At 40.0% G+C, this 16973-nt stretch overlaps 1 protein-coding gene across 1 annotated transcript; it reads left to right on the forward strand.

Moving 5' to 3' along the window:
- Nucleotides 1–125: 125 nt before the first annotated feature.
- On the forward strand, nucleotides 126–3915 carry Itgb1bp2 (integrin subunit beta 1 binding protein 2). Its single transcript, XM_026412605.2, has 11 exons — nucleotides 126–285; nucleotides 522–571; nucleotides 661–717; nucleotides 876–1018; nucleotides 1645–1739; nucleotides 1843–1901; nucleotides 2043–2113; nucleotides 2219–2318; nucleotides 2781–2894; nucleotides 3125–3187; nucleotides 3519–3915. The coding sequence occupies exons 1-11, from the start codon at nucleotides 222–224 to the stop codon at nucleotides 3741–3743; spliced, it is 1041 nt and encodes a 346-aa protein (XP_026268390.1). The 5' UTR covers nucleotides 126–221; the 3' UTR covers nucleotides 3744–3915.
- Nucleotides 3916–16973: the final 13058 nt, after the last annotated feature.

Below are 16973 nucleotides of genomic sequence, written 5' to 3' on the forward strand. Positions count from 1 at the left end.
TTTCCTGAGCCTCAGGGCTAAAATGCTCCTGTGCTCTTTCCTATTGGCTACGGAGACCAATTGAAGTTCCCTTGCCCATGTTAGGAGGTGTCCGCCTCCTGAACTAAAGATAGAAACAGCTGGCCCTTTCAGGCAGCTAAAAGCCTCCGGACTAAGAGGTGTTCCCCACACGACAGCCAGACTCCTTGAAATACCCTTTCAGTTATTCTGCCAACGCCTCCATGTCTCTGCTCTGCCATAACAAAGGCTGTGGGCAACAGTTTGACCCCAATACCAACCTCTCTGGTGAGTAAATCCTGACCTGGCTGGGGGCTATGGGTATTAGGGGAATGGTTTACTTAAGACTGTTGAGCATGGTGGGATAATGTACTTCATGTACTTCTGGCTATTTAATTGGGCTGAGTGATCTTAAACCTTTGCTGATTTATTCTTTTACAAGAAAAGAAAACCCAGAGGAAAGGGTCAAGTGATATTTGGTATAGTTATCTTTCCTATCTTGATCTTTCTACTGGTATCCGTAGATTCCTGTCGCTATCATCCTGGGGTCCCAATCTTCCATGATGCACTAAAGGTGAGCAGTAGGTGAGGTGGGGTAACAAGAACATTTCCCAAAGGAAGTATACCCAGGAATCAAAGCTGATCTGGGTCTCTCGTTACCAGGGATGGTCCTGTTGCCGAAAGCGAACTGTAGATTTCTCAGAGTTTTTAAACATCAAGGTAAATCCCTTATTTCCTATAGACAGACACAATATTTTATTTATTTTTATGTGGTGCTAAGGATTGAACCCAGTGCCTCGTGTGCAAGGCAAGCACTGTACCACTAAACTAAAACCCCAGCCCTCTATTTCTAATCTTTATCTCTTTATCTATACTAGGGCTGTACTATGGGACCGCATTGTGCTGAGAAGCTTCCTGAGGCCCCTCAGCCTGAGGGCCCTGCTACAAGTTCACTTCAGGAACAAAGACCTCTGAATACAATTCCAAAGTCAGAAGAGACCTTGCTCAGAGAGAGGCCCAAGTAAAGAGAAGGCTCCTGGGTTTTTCCTATATTCATGTAGCTTTCTACGAGTAATTACTGGGTCATTTGGGTTTGGTAACTAAGGATCAAAGAGATAAGAAGGGTCAGGTGTCAGGGTTGGATGGTATATATTCTGTGCCTTGGAGGAAATTTCTGTTGTGTTGTCCTTTTGCTCTAAGGATGAGGGATAGATATCTTCCTCTTACACACAAATATATACTTAGTTTAACACAAGGAAGACTGTTGAGAATGGCTTGATTTCTTTTTCTTTCTAGAAAATAGCTATAAGATAAACCATCAAGAAAAGGAAGTAGTATCGGTAGCCAGGAGGCTGCAGAAAATAGCAACAGAAGAAAGTCATCAGGTTCTGAATTAGATAAAGAGGAAGATGAACTGGTGTAGTTCTGTAGAGAAATGTAATTAGAGCAACTAAGTAGATGGATGAGAGCAGCCCTAAGGATTTCTCTGGGTTTGGGGATTTGGGTGTGCACATTGGAAATGAGGTGCTACCCAACTTCTCCAAGCCTGCTTTTCAGTAGACTTTGACTATTTCCATGTGTGGGAGTATTGGAGCTGGCAGTCATGATTCATGGCTCAGAACTAAATAACCTGCCTATAACCACTAGGTCAGAGTTACCTCCAAAGTTACTGCCACTAAATGTATCTCAAGCCTTGGAAATGGCATTGGAACAAAAGGAACTAGACCAAGAACCTGGGGCAGGTAGGTTGAATCTTAGTAGGTCAAACTTCACCAAGTAGAATTTGTCAGAAATAGCACAAAGGTTGGGGAAATTAACGGGTTCCTGACTGTTTCTCTTGCCCAGGACTTGATAGTAGTCTGATCCGGACTGGTTCCAGCTGCCAGAACCCAGGATGTGATGCTGTGAGTGAGAGTTTTGGGGGGCGCAAGCATGTGGATGAGAGATGCTATACCAGAGGCATAGGTGGGAATAAACATGAGACAGAGTGGGGTAAACCTTAGAATGACCTGATTCTGTTCCTGATTCTCCTTTATCTTTGTTAGGTTTACCAAGGCCCTGAGAGTGATGCTACTCCATGTACCTACCACCCAGGAGCACCTCGATTCCATGAGGGGTGAGGGAGGGTCCTAGGTGGTCTATAAGACGGGTTTCTCCCAATATTGATGGTAACATTGGGAGCTTGGTGTGGAAATTTAGTTGAATTATCTTTCTATCTCAGGATGAAGTCTTGGAGCTGTTGTGGCATCCAGACTCTGGATTTTGGGGCATTCTTGGCACAGCCAGGATGCAGAGTTGGTAGACATGACTGGGGGAAGCAGGTAAGCAAGTCCCAGATTTCCTAAACTCTTGATTAAAGCCCAATACCAGGGCTGGGGATATAGTGCAGTTCGTAGAGTGCTTGTCTTGCATGCATAAGGCCCTGGGTTCAACCCCCAGCAACACATAAACACTAAAAAAGATAAGACCCAATACCAAAATAAGCTCTCTTTTTGTACCTCAGGGCCAAACTCTCTTCCTTTAATTCAGACCAAATAAGATGCTGCTCCTGGGCTGAGGATGTGACTCCATGGTAGAGTGCTTGTCTAGAATGTTAAGAGGCCCTGGGTTCGATCCCCAGTATTGAAAAAAACATCCTTATCCCTCTATAACTCAGATGCATTGCTTCATTAAGCATTGTTAGTCTTTCTGAGACTCTGCTGCACATACCCCACGAGAACGTCACTTGGGCCTTTGGGTTAAGAGTTTATTTTTACCATCTACTATTCACATCTTCTCTTTAGCTGCCAGCATCTTGCCGTCATGATTGGCACCAGACAGATTCTTTAGTAGTGGTGACTGTGTATGGCCAGATTCCACTTCCTGCATTCAACTGGGTGAAGGCCAGCCAAACTGAGGTGAGGAATGGTCTGGTGGAGGATGGGAGGCTGGTGAATTGGGTGATATTATACTATTATAGGCAGAGATTCTATATGCAGTTAACTTACAGGCTCCATAGTTCCCTGAGAGGAAGAGAGAACTTTTAGGTCAGAGTCATATCATACATACCTCTGGCCTGATTCTCTGCGATAATGACTTATTCTGCCCTTCTTTGATTGTTACTACCCTTGTAATTCTTTTCTCTCAGCTTCATATCCACATTGTCTTTGATGGTAACCGTGTGTTCCAAGCACAGATGAAGCTCTGGGGGGTAAGTCAAGAGAAGGGGATAAAGGTTGAGGAAGCAGATGGGGTAAAAGAAGGACCAGATGGAATGAAAAAAGGGTATCCTGAGGGAAGGAGTTGTAGTGGGAAAGTGGAGATTTTCTCTTCATTTGCTTTCACATTCCTTCTCTTTTCCCTCCATTTCCTTTTCCCTCTCTTTTTCCTTGCCCTCTCCTTCCTTTTCCCTTCTTCTGTTTCTCTCCTCTCTCTCACCCTTTTTCATTTTTCTTTCATTAATCACCACTCTACCCCAATCCTTTTGGTTTCCTCATTCTCTCTTTTTTCTATGTTCCTCTGTATCTTTCCCTCCTTCTTAGGTCATAAACGTGGAGCAGAGCTCTGTCTCCTTGATGCCATCTCGGGTTGAAATCTCCCTGGTCAAGGCTGACCCAGGATCCTGGGCCCAGCTGGAGCACCCTGATGCACTAGCTGAGAAGGCTAGGGCAGGGGTTGTATTAGAGATGGATGAGGAAGAATCTGAGGATTCAGATGATGATCTGAGCTGGACAGAGGAGGAGGAAGAGGAAGCGATGGGGGAATAGTGACACAAGAAGTTGAGTATCTAGTTAGGACCTCAGTGACTCCCTTAGAATCTGAGACCAGAATATGGTTGACATTTGTCATTGAGCAGCAGGAGGCTGAAGATGGGGAGAACAAAACTGTCCAAAACATGCTGTTTTTTCCCTTAAATAAATCTTGTATTCTGCAGTTTCACATAGTGTCATTCTCTCACCTCACTATGTAAGATCATATTCATTCCCACAGCTTCTCTGTGCGTTCGATACATGTGTGTAAAAACAAGCACGTGCACATTCATTCTATTTTTCACAACCATCAGATATTTACTTAGTACTTCCTGTATGCTCAGTTATGTATTGGGTAGTTCAGAGATATCTGAGAAACAGAAGACTTACACATTCAGAAAATTATAGTTTGGTGCTGGAACTGTAGCTCAGGGTTAAAAGTGCTTGCCTAGCATGTGCAAGGCCCTGGTTTCAGTTGCTAGTACTCATCAAAATAAGCAAAGAAAATTTACAATCTGGCTGACAAATGAAGGCTGATCTATAGGAAATAATAATAAACATTATCAGGTAGTGTAACAGTGCTAAATTGTGTAATGTAGTATGTGTTTTTCTTTTTTTTCCATTTTTTTTGTAGTTATTTTCAAGAGCTTACAGGAATTGAAAGAATGGAATTGTTAATGTGGATTGTAATAAAATGGGTAGGTTGCATGGCAGAAGTACATTTTGTACAGTTTTGTAGTGCTGGGGATCAAGACATGCTAGGCAAAGGTACTACCACTGAGCTACATCCCCATCCTTACAGTTTTATTGAGATACAGTTCATAGACGACACAATAAATGTGTGTAAAATCTAAATTTTAGTGTTAGTTTTAGTATACTCACAGAGATGTACAACCACAATTTTAGGACATTAGTATTACTCCTCAAAGAAATAGTAATTCTCAATTTCTCCCCAAATGCAGAATAATAGGCAACAAATAATTTACTTTCTGGTGTGATTTACTTATTCTGGACATGTCACATACAGTATTTGGTCTTTTGTGACTGGTTCTTTAACTTAGCATGATGCTTTTGAAGTTTGTCCATGTATTGGCATATATCAGCATTTTATTTCTTTTTATGTCCAAAAAGTATTCCATTGTGTGGATTTATCACATTTTATTTATCTGTTCATCAGCTGAAGGATGTTTAGGTAGTTCCCACTTTTAGAATATTATAAGTAATGCTAGTGTAAACGTTGGTGTACAAGTTATTCTGTAAACATGTTTTCATTTCTCTTGGAGTATATCTGAGCCAAATTTTAACACAAGAGCCAGGCATCTCGGTGCATGCCTACATTCCCAGTTACTGGGAGGCATAGAGGACCACAAATTTGAGGCCAGCCCAGGCAACTTTTGAGTCTCAAAAATAAAATTGAAACCAGGCTCAGTGGCTCACACCTCTAATCCCAGTGATGATGGAGGCTGAGGAAGGAGAATTGTAATTTTGAGGCCAGCCTCAGGAATTTAGCAAGACCCTGAAAAAATAAAAAGGACTGGGAATGTGGCTAAGTACTTAAGCAACTTTGGGTTCAATCCCTAGTGCTATGGATGTAGCTCAGTGATAGTGTTTATCTAGCATGTGTTAGACCCTGCCCCAGCACCACAAAAATAGTTAAAATGTTGAGGAACAGCCATACTGTTTCTAAATAGGTTGTACCACTTCACATTTCTACCAGCAGCATAAGAGGGTTCCACATGCTCACCAACGCTTGTTATTATCTTTTTTACTATAAACATACTAGTGGGTCTGAAGTGGTATCTATGATTTTGGTTCACATTACCTTAATGATGATGTTGAGTAGTTTTACATGTGTTTATTGGCCATTTGTATATCTTATTTGGAGAAATAACTGTTCAAATCCTTTACCAATTTGTTAATTGGATTGTCTTTATTGTGAGTTGCAAGTGTTCTTTATTCTAGAGACAAGTCCCTTGTCTGGAATGATTCATAAATATCCTCTCCCATTTTGTGGGTTGTCTTTCTACTTTATTTATGCTATCCATTGATACATGTAAGTTCAGTTTTTTGAAATCCAAAGTTACATATTTTTCTTAGATTGCTTTTGCTTTTGATGTCATATCGAAGAAACAATTACCCAATACAAGATCATGAAGATTTGCCCCCATATTTCCTTCTAAGAATTTTATAGTTTTAATTTTTACATTTAATTGTTTGATCTATTTTATTTGGTGTGAGGTAAGGATTCAACATTAACCTTTTGTAGTGGATGTCCAGTTGTTCTAGCACCGTTAACAATTAGGAAGACTATAGTTATTTCCTCATTTAATTATCTTGGCACCCTACTTCAGAATTCATTGATCATAAATGTGAGGTTTCAGAGATATATTTTGAATGGATATTTGGAGAATGAGAAATTGGTAAGGGTATGTGAGAGTAGGGAAAGGCAGACTGGGACAGGTGTTTGTGTGTTTTATTGTAATTTCCAAAAATAATACATTGTTACTTAAAACAGAAAAAAAAAACCCCAATCTAGAAATGTGTAGGGTAAAAAGTAAATATTTCCCTTAAGATTTTCACCAAATATAGTTTTTTGGCTGTTTTTTGCCCTACAAATATATATTAGAAAAATATATTTGAGGGAGAGGAAGAAAAAGTACAATGTGGCTAGATTGAGAAGATACTAAAATTATAGATCAAGTTCCCCACCCCCCTTAATACTAAGGATTGAACCCAGAGAGCTTAACCACTGAGCCACAACAATTTTTATTTTGAGACGGGTCTCAAAATAAAAATTGCATAGAGCCTTCCTTAGTTGTTAAGGTTGGCCTTAAACTTGGCCTTAATCCTCCTGCCTCAGGCTCCCAAGCTGCTGGAATTATAGGCTTGTGCCACCACATGCAGCCAGGTCAAAGTTTCTTTTTTTGTTTTGTTTTTGTTGATGGACCTTTTGTTTTGTTTTGTTTTTGTTTTTGTTGATGGACCTTTATTTAATTTACTTATATGCAGTGCTGAAAATCAAACCCAGTGCCTCACACATGCTAGGCAAACACTCTACCACTGAGCTACAACCCCAGCCCCCAGGTCAAAGTTTTATTTAACATGATTTAAAAGAAAGGGGGCTGGGGATGTGGCTCAAGCGGTAGCGCGCTCGCCTGGCGTGCGTGCGGCCCAGGTTCGATCCTCAGCACCACATACAAACAAAGATGTTGTGTCCGCCGAAAACTAAAAAATAAATATTAAAATTCTCTCTCTCTCTCTCTCTCTCTCTCTCTCTCTCTCTCTCTCTCTCTCTCTCTCTCTCTTTAAAAAAAAAAAAAAAAAAAAGAAAGGGGCTGGGCGCACGCCTGTAATCCCAGAGGCTTGGGAGGCTGAAGCAGGAGGATTTTGAGTTCAAAGCCAGCTTCAGCAAAAGCAAGGCACTAAGCAACTCAGTGAGACCCTGTCTCTAAATAAAATACAAAATAGGGCTGGGATGTGGGTCAGTGGTTGAGCGTCCCTGAGTTCAATACCCAGTAACCCCCCCCCCCCAAAAAAAAAAGGCATTTTGATGCCAAGATAGTGGAGCACACCTGAAATCCCAATGACTCTGGAGGCTGAGGCCAAAGAATCTCAAGTTCAATGTGAGGTTCTAAGCAACTTAGTAAGAACCTGTCTAAAAATAAAAAAGGACTGGGAATGTACCTCAAATGATTGTGTGCCCCTGGGTTCAATCCCTGGTACCAATAAAAGGGAGGGGGCATAATGGCCAGTAACACCATTACTCAGGAATTGGAGGCAGGAGGATTACAAGTTCAAGGCCAGCCTCAGTAATTTAGTGAGACCATAAGCAATTTACTGAGACCCTGTCTCAATAAAAATGGCTGGGGATGTAGCTCAGTGGTTAAGGACCCCTGGATCAAATCCCTAGTACCAAGAAGGGGAAAGAAAAAGCATTATGGTCAACCATCTGTATCTGCAGGTTCTACACCCATGGAGTCAACCAACCTCTGATCAACAAAAGTATATAGGAGGACGTGCATAGATTATATGTAAATACTATGCCATGTAAAATTATTATATGTAAATACCATGCCATATAAGATAAAGGAATATTTTATATGAGGTATTTGAGCATACACTGATTTTAATATATGTAGGGACACAAGGGCAGGTATACTAAACTGGATCCCCCTAATCCCCTGCTGATACCAAGAGAGGAGACTGTGTATGTCTTTTTTTTTTTAACATGTCAAAGATTTTATTATTTTATTTAACCCATTTGTTAAGGAGGGAACCAGTAAGATGTTAAAACCTTTTCAAAGAAGAATTCAAATAAGCACACACAGAAGTTGGCCTTTTCTTTTTCTTTTTTTTAAAAATTTTGTTTATTTAGTTGTAGTTGGACACAGTACCTTTATTTTTTATTTTTATGTGGTGCTGAGGATCGAACCCAGGGCCTCACATCACTAGGTGAGTGCTCTACCGCTGAGCCACAACTCTAGCTAGCATTTTCTTTTTAAATGTAGGGTTTTTCTTCCTTTCTTTTCTTTTCCTTTTTTTTTTTTTTTTTCCTATACTAGGCATTGAAACTAGGGGCCTTGTGTGTGCTAGACAAATGCTTTACCAGTAAGCTACAATTTAAAAAAAAAATTTGAGAGACAGGATCTTGTTAAGTTGCTCAAGTTGCTCCTAATCTTGCAATCCTTCTGCCTTGTCCTCCTGAGTCACTAGAATTATAGCATGTGACTCTGAGCCTAGGAGGCCAGTGCAGAAGTTTTGCAAGTTCAAGGCCATTGGCAGTTTAACAAGATTATCTTTAAAAAAAGGAGGTAGTCTGGGGCTACAACTCAGTTAGAGAGTATCCCTGGGTTCAATCCCCATACCACAAAAAACATATAGAGATCTTATTTAGAGATGCAAACTGTGTTTTGAATCTCCCTTGAGTCAGATTTATTTCCTTAATAGAGTGGTCAAGAATTTGGGACATTCAGAGTCCAAGAAATATTGAACAGGAAAGCTCACCAAATCTTAGATGATCTCAAGTTCTTTTCATAGCATCTTTTTCTGTCTGTTCAAATTCAAGGAACAAGGATCTCATTGGGATAAGGGTAGGAGCACATGAGAATGGATATGTGCAACAAAAGTGAGGAACTACAGCGTAGCATGGATGAGAATTTGGAGGCTGATGCAAGATTAAGGAATATAAGGGCATGGATATGACATTACAGAGAAATTTGATCAGAGGTAAAGAGGCTTCTTGGATCTCTTCTATACATTTGAAGTACAAATATGGTTTTCCTTTTGAACTGAACCCTACAAAGTCCTTTGTAACCCCAGCAGCAGTTTCTTTTTTTTTTTTTTAATTTTTTTAAGTTGTTGATAGACCTTTGTTTATTATTGATTTATATGTGGTGCTGAGAATTGAACTCAGTGCCTCTCACATGCCAGGCAAGTGTACTACCACTGAACCCCAGCCCAGTTTATTCTTTTTTTTTTAAGAGAGAGAGAGAGAGAGAGAGAGAGAGAGAGAGAGAGAATTTTTAATATTTATTTTAGTTTTTGGCAGATACAACATCTTTGTTTGTATGTGGTGCTGAGGATCGAACCCGGGCCGCATGCATGCCAGCTGAGCGCGCTACTGCTTGAGCCACATCCCCAGCACCCCCAGCCCAGTTTATTCTTAGTGTCATTTTTCTGAGGGTGAGTTGACATATTGGAATTGGCAAAAAAGATTTTGTGATTTTGTTGGATTTGGTGGATTCTTTTTAGAAATCAGAGGTCAAATGATTATAAAAAGGTACATAATGTGCAGTATTTGTACATAATGTATAGTTTTTATCTTATTATTGAAATAAGGGGACTAGCAAGTATACAGAAATCTTGAAGTGAGCAGAGGTGCAGAATCAAAAAGTTCAAGTAACTCTTTATAAACTTTAAAATGTACAGCTTTAATAAGTAGTGTACTAGTTCATTTTATATAGCCAAAGCCTAAAATGTGGGGCTGGGGTTGTGGCTCACCCACAAGCGCTTGCCTAGCATGCTTGAGGCACTGGGTTCAATTCTCAGCTCCACATAAAAATAAAATAAAGGTATTTTTAAAAAGCCTAAATTGTAAGAAATTATCAAGGAGGTGTACAACATGAATTGCAACCAATAGCCATAGTTATCTACCCTTCCTTCCATACTGGGGATTGATCCCAGGTGCACTCTAATCACTGAACTTGCTAAATTGCCCACATTGGCCTCTTAACTTGTGAGCCTCCTGCCTCAGTTTCCCAGGTAGCTGGGATTAGTGTGTGCCATTGTACTTGACTCACAATTACCATTTCTTTTCTTTCTTCGTACCAGGGATTGAAAACCAGGGGTGCTTAACCACTAAGCCACATCACAGCTCTTTGTGTGTTTTATTTAGAGACAGGGACTTGTTAAGTTGCTTAAGGCTTCACTGATTTGCTGAGGCTGGCTTTGAATTTTGGATCCTCCTGCCTCAGCCTCCTGAGTCACTGGGATTATAGGCATGTGCCACTGTGCCAGGTTAGAGAAACCATTTCTGATACAAACTAACATTCCAGGCAATATGCTAAGTGCCTTGCAGGTGTTATGTTTGTTCACTTCCGAAAATAAAATTTGCATCTTCTTCCTTTTTCTTTCCTTTTTTTTTTTTTTTTTTTTTTTTGGTGCTGGGAATTGAACCCAGAGGTGCTTAAACTCTGATGCACATTCCCAACCCTTTTGTTTTTTTATTTTGAGACAGTGTTTTGCTAAGTTGCTTAGGTATCCTTGCTAAATTGCTGAGGCTGGATTTGAACTTCGGGATTATCATGCCTCAATTTCCTGAATCACTTGGATTATAGGTGTGTGCCCATACATCCAGCAAATCTACACATTTGCTCACCTTAATGCCAGTTCTCTCCCCACCTCCTTTTACACTTCTCATTGTACTTTGTAACTGATCCCTTCATGAATTTCTGCATACCTAACATGTTTTCCCTTCTGTTTAACATTTCCCTTTCACTGAGTATTTTGACATTTAAACATTCATGATCTCTTCAGTATTATCAAAAATCCTCTCTAGAGTTAATATCCCTCTCTAGATCCCACTTCACTTTTTTTTTTCTCCTTTATAGCCAGATTTCTTTAAATAACTTTTTCTTCCATTTTCATTTTCCCCCAGTGTTGGGGATTGAACCCAGGACCTCCTCACTCATGCCAATAAGCTTGCTCACTACCACTGAGCAATGCCTTTAGCCCTCCATTCCCCTCTTCCTACTCCTTTTACAAATTACTCTTATCTCACATCCAACCACTTCAATCTGTGATGGTAAGATTACCATTTACCTCCAAAGTCACTAATAGCTACTTTTAGTAGCCTGTTAGCAAAGTATTGATACACATGATTATTTTCTCCTTGAAATACTTTCATACATTGATTTCTGTGTTCCATCATTCCTCTTTATTGTCATAACTTCTCTGGCCATTTCCTTTAGTCTCCTTTGCAAGCTGCTATTTTTCTTTCTGGCCAATCAGTGGTGAAGTTCTTTAAGACAGTCCTAGTCTTGCTCTGTTATACTTAACTCCTTTTTATCAAAAGCTTTTACTAGAAGCGGGGAGGTGGCACACACCTGTAATCCCAGCTGCTGGGGAGGCAGAGACAGGAGGATCACAAGTTCAGAGCCAGCCTCAGCAACTTAGCAAGACTGCTAAGCAACTCAATGAGACCCTGTCTCTAAATAAAATACAAAACAGGGCTAGGGATGTAGCTCAGTGGTCAATCCCCAGTATCCAAAAAAAAAAAAAAAAAGTTTTTATTTGAGCCTGTTAGGAAAATTGAATTGTTTTTTTCCCCTGAGATGTTGGGGACACATCTCCAAAGATCTTCAAAGATCATCCAAAACATAGACTCAACAGGGATATTAGGAGAGTAGTTGACATCACACTCCTCTAGCCTAGCAGGGTTCCTCTGACAAACTTAATTGGGAAACAGGGAAGCCCATGGCTGATCATTGATATATTAATGTAAGGCTTTTCCAAACCACATTTACATCTCTGATCACTTGATATCTAGCCTTAATGGAAACCTTAGCCACTCTATTTCACTTCTTTCATCTTAAGACATTGTCTCCCAGTTGTTCTAGATTTGTGTCCCCACCTCATACTTCTGGCAGCTACTTCAGTGATACTGTTCCTAAGAGTCTTGCCCACACTCTCCTCTTTCTCTCTTTCTCCCTATCTGCTCCCAAAGGCCCAGAACACTGCTATGGGGAGAACCACACAGATAAATATAAATTCATGCTGTCCAGTTTCAACTTGGCCCTTGCAGCTGCTCAGCAACCCTTTTATTTATCTCATACATTCCCTGGCACTCTCCCACAGAGACTGTTCCAGACCTTCCTCATGTTAAATTCCAGCTTCTGGTGTTTTACTTCTTCAGACTAATATGTACACTTTGATCAGATGCTTAAAAATTCAGCAACATTGTTTTACAACTTTTTAAATAAAGAATTCATAACATGGACAAAAGCAGACAGTAGTCCAAAAGTTTAATAGCTTTTTTTTTTGTATGTATCAGTATCCAAATAAAGTCCATTTGATTGGGGGATATGTTTTTTGTTTGTTTGTTTGTTTGTTTGTTTTGTGGTACTAAGGATTGAACCCAGAGTCTTGCATGTGCTGGGCAAGCAGTAATACCACTGAGCTATACACCCAGTCCTTTCTTTATTTTAAGATAGGTTTTGTTAAATTGCTCAGGCTGCCCTTGAACTTGTAATCCTCCTACCTCAGCCTCCCAAGTAGCTGGGGTTATAGGAATGTGCCACCGTTCCCAGTTACGGCATTTTTAAATTAAAGGATTCTGTTCATCTTTTGTTTTCCCTTGCCACTTTTTTATTGTTGTTGAAGAGATTGGATTGTTTTTCAGTAGTTTCATAGTCTGGGTTTTGCTAATTGCATCTATTGAATAGTTTAACATGTTCCTTTGGCCTCTATGTGTTTTATCTTGATAAAAATACATCTTTACAATGCATCTTTTGTATTAAGTATTCTGTTTTAAGTGATGTGGAGAAATGGCTCGTGTGGCCAAGGAAATGGAAGATGTCCAGTTTGGAGAGTGACTCAGGAAGGAGCAGAGACTCTTTAGTAGGACTGAAACAGATGGTTGGGGTCAAAGCTCAATAAATAGTAACGAAGGTCCAGGCAAGATAGGATGGGTGAGGGGCCATGTAGTATCAGATTTCCACTCAGCTGGTATTAGGCAGGACAGAAGCAATGAGGGCTGAAGTCAGAACTGGAAAAGGAGAAGTAGCAGTTGAGGGAGCAGCAGCTGGGATGATTTCTCAGGGGATTACTCTACTCACTATACCCTGTTTTCTAAATATATCTTCTTCATTCCTATCTCTGTTCCTTTGCCTGGGATGTTTTCTCTGGTTGGAATATCTCCTTTCTCTCTACCTATCCAGATCCTACTTATCTTTAATACCTAATGCAAGTTCCCTCATTTCCATATTTTGCTTAGAGAAAGTATCTCTGAAAGGACAAACAACATTGATGGCTTTCCCAGGAAGGAAAGTATATGGCTGAAATACAAGGCTAGAAAGGACAAAGATGTTTTTATTTATTGCAGGAGGGACAGTTAATCTGATTAAAGTATCACATAAAGTTTTTGAAGTAGGAGGAAGACTGGAATTTGTAGTTTGAGGAGAAGGAGCAAGGTCTGGAACAGCCTCTGTGGGAGAGTGCCAGGGAATGTATGAGACAAATAAAAGGATTGCTGAGCAGCTGCAAGGGCCAAGTTGAAACTGGACAGCATGAATTTATATTTATCTGTGTGGTTCTCCTCATAGCAGTGTTCTGGGCCTTTGGGAGCAGATAGGGAGAAAGAGAGAAAGAGGAGAGTGTGGGCAAGACTCTCAGGGATAGTATCACTGAAGTAGCTACCAGGAGTGTGAGGTGGGGACACAAATCTAGAACAACTGGGAAACAATGTCTTGATCTGAAAGAAATGAGATAGAGTGGCTAGGGTTCCCACTCTGAGGCTAGATATCAAGTGATCAGAGATGTAAATGTGGTTTGGAAAAGCCTTACATTAATATATCAATGATCAGCCATGGGCTTCCCTGTTTCCCAATTAAGTTTGTCAGAGGAACCCTGCTAGGCTAGAGGAGTGTGATGTTAACTACTCTCCTAATATCCCTGTTGAGCCTTATGTTTTGGATGTTCTGAAATTATTCTAGGAGAGCTCTTAGGAATGACAGAGGTTTTAGGGAGATGGAGTTTGTACTGAAACTGAGAGTGTGTTTAGAGCCATAGTGGAAGTAGTTTAAAAAAATTAAAGAAACTACTATTTATTGAGACTTTGCTATGATCCAGGCACTATAATAAAAACATATGCATAATACATTCTGTATATGCTGTGTATGTATATGTTCGTATGTTTCTCATTTAATTTTTACAAAAATCTATTTCAAAAGAATTATTACTAGGGATGGGTATAACACAGTGATAGGACAGTACTCTAAGTTTGATTGTGAGCCCTGGAAAAAAGACAAAACCAAAATCATTATCACTATAATTTTTAATAGATGAGGAAACTGAAGTTTGGGGAGGTTATATAATTTCCCTGAGGAAACGTGTCAAGAATTGAAACTTAAAATTGCTTTTCATGTGTTTGTTTTGGGTACTGGGGTTTTAACCCTGGAGTGCTTTACTACTGAGTTACATCCCCAGCCCTATGTATATATTTATTTGAGGCAGGGTTTTGCTAAGTTGTTTAAGGCCTCACTAAGTTGATGATCCTCTTGTGATCCTCTTGCCTTAGCCTCCTGAGTCAATGGGATTACAGGTATGCACTACTATGCCTAGCTCAAATCCAGGTTTGACTATGAATCCTCTATTCTTGGTGTTCAGTAATACTTTTTCACTAAACACTCCCCTCCATTAAATGAATCTTATTTTTCCAGTGACATCTGTCATAAAATTATCAATGCATTCTCAAAAAAAATTGTAGGGTTGAAAGGGGTTAACTGATTTCTTTTTTGGGTGTGGTACCAGGGATTAATCCCAGGGGCGCTTAACTACTAAGTCACATCCCCAGCCCATTTTACTTTTTATTTTGAGATAAGGTCTCACTAAGTCGCTTAGGGCCTTGGTAAGTTGCTGGGGCTGGCTTTGAACTCATGATCCTCCTGTTTCAGCCTCCCAGCTGCTGGGATTACAGGCATGCATCACCATACCCAGCTTGGAGTTAATTACTTTTTTTTTTAAGGAGATATTCTCACTACGTTTTCCAGAATTGAACTCCTGTGCTTTAAGTTATTTGCCTGCCTCAGCCTCCAAAATAGCAGGAATTACAGACAAAACAAATGTGCCCTGCTTAAGGGATTAATTAAGTAGGGTAGAAAAAGGAGGCCGTGAAACCAGTTGAAGGTAATTGCAATGGTTCAAGGAAAAAAGATGACACCCCACACTAAGTGGGTATGATCATAAGCATGAAAAGGAGGGCAATGAATTTAAGAGAGTTCCATAAGTGGGAGTCAGTAATGTGGACATGTTGCTTTTCTGTATCTTGAACATAGGCAGCTCACTCCTTTCTCAGTGCTTTTGTACTCTCTTGATACTCCTTCCTATAATCGTCTTTCCTCCAGATCTTTCTTTCTTTTTTTTTTTTTTAAGAGAGAGAGGGGGGGAGGGAGAGAGATAATTTTAATATTTATTTTTTAGTTTTCGGCGGCCACAACATCTTTGTTTGTATGTGGTGCTGAGGATCGAACCCAGGCCGCACGCATGCCAGGCGAGCGTGCTACCGCTTGAGCCATATCCCCAGCCCTCCTCCAGATCTTTGAATAGCTGTCTCCATAAGTGCTAGAGTTATAAAATTACCTTTTTTTCCTTCCTTTTTTGTGGTACTGGGTATTACACCCCAGGCCTTGTACATGCTAGGCAATTGATGGGCTACAATTTTTAAAAAATATTTTTTAGTTGTCAAGGGACCTTTATTTATTTATTTTTATTTATATGTGGTGCTGTGAATCGAACCCAGTGCCTCACACATCCTAGGTAAGCACTCTACCACTGAGCCACCACTGCAGCCCTGATGGGCTATAATTTTTTTAATTTTATTTTGAGTCTTGCTACGTTGCTCAGGCTGGCCTTGAACTTGTGATCCTCCTGCTGCAGCTTTCAGGGAAGCTGGGACTATAGGGATGCCCCACCACTTTGCCAGGGTTAGCATTTTAAAGTCAGATACATCTTGAAGTCGCAGCTGGTTAAGAGGCTCCAGCAAGGAGAATGGTGACTTTGATTCCACCCTGAAGAACACAGTGAGCCTCCATCTCAAAGAAAAAAGAATATTGCCATTTTCACTCCTCAGCAAATAAATAGATCAACAACTTCCAGCAGCACAAGGAGACATCAGACATTATATTCATCCTGTAGTCATATCAAAGGGATGGAAGTTGAGTTTTATTCAATCTTTGGATCCATCTGCCAGTTTGGAGGAAATACAGAGGAATGGGGCCACACGATATGTGTGCAATTAGTAAATCCAGACTGAGAAACACCATAGGTCACAAAGTTCAAGCTCTTCCACAGATAACACTGTAAGAAAAAGAAAAGGATATAAGGTATATGTGTAGATCAAAACTTTTTAGTTTGGGTGTACTGACACACACCTGTAATCCCAGCAATTTCAGAGGCTAAGACAGGAGAGTTGGAAGTTTGAGGTTACTCTGGGCAATTTAGTGAGACACTGTCTCAAATTTTCTAAATCATCTGGGGATGTATTGTAACTCAATGGTATATTACTTGCCTAGCATGCATGAGGCCCTGGATTCTATCCACAGTAACAAACACGAAAGAAAGACCTGCAAGTAAGTGATTAGTATAAAAGAAGAGACAATTTATTAGGGGGAGAGTTGTGATTAAAATAAAACACATGGAAGGGCTGCAGGCATGGGTAGAAAGAAATTCTTCTTGACCTAAGTAGTATTTACCTTATTCAGCAAGCCATTTGATATCTATGGTTTCCTATGGATGTTTTAATTTAAAAAGATCAATTGTTATAGAGGCCTTTATTGACAATCCTCCATAAATTACCACCTAGTGGCCCTGTCAAAATTACATTACCTGTTTTTTTTCTGATGAAGAAAAACTTTAAAAGCACTGGGCACAATACATTTTATAGAAACCAACATTCTTGACTGGCTACATTACCTGTTTGATTTTCTGCAGAACTCTTACCAATTAAAGTTTCCTTACATGAGAAACAACAGA

The sequence above is a fragment of the Urocitellus parryii genome, chromosome X (assembly GCF_045843805.1).
Source record: "Urocitellus parryii isolate mUroPar1 chromosome X, mUroPar1.hap1, whole genome shotgun sequence".
Taxonomy (NCBI): Eukaryota; Metazoa; Chordata; class Mammalia; order Rodentia; family Sciuridae; genus Urocitellus; species Urocitellus parryii.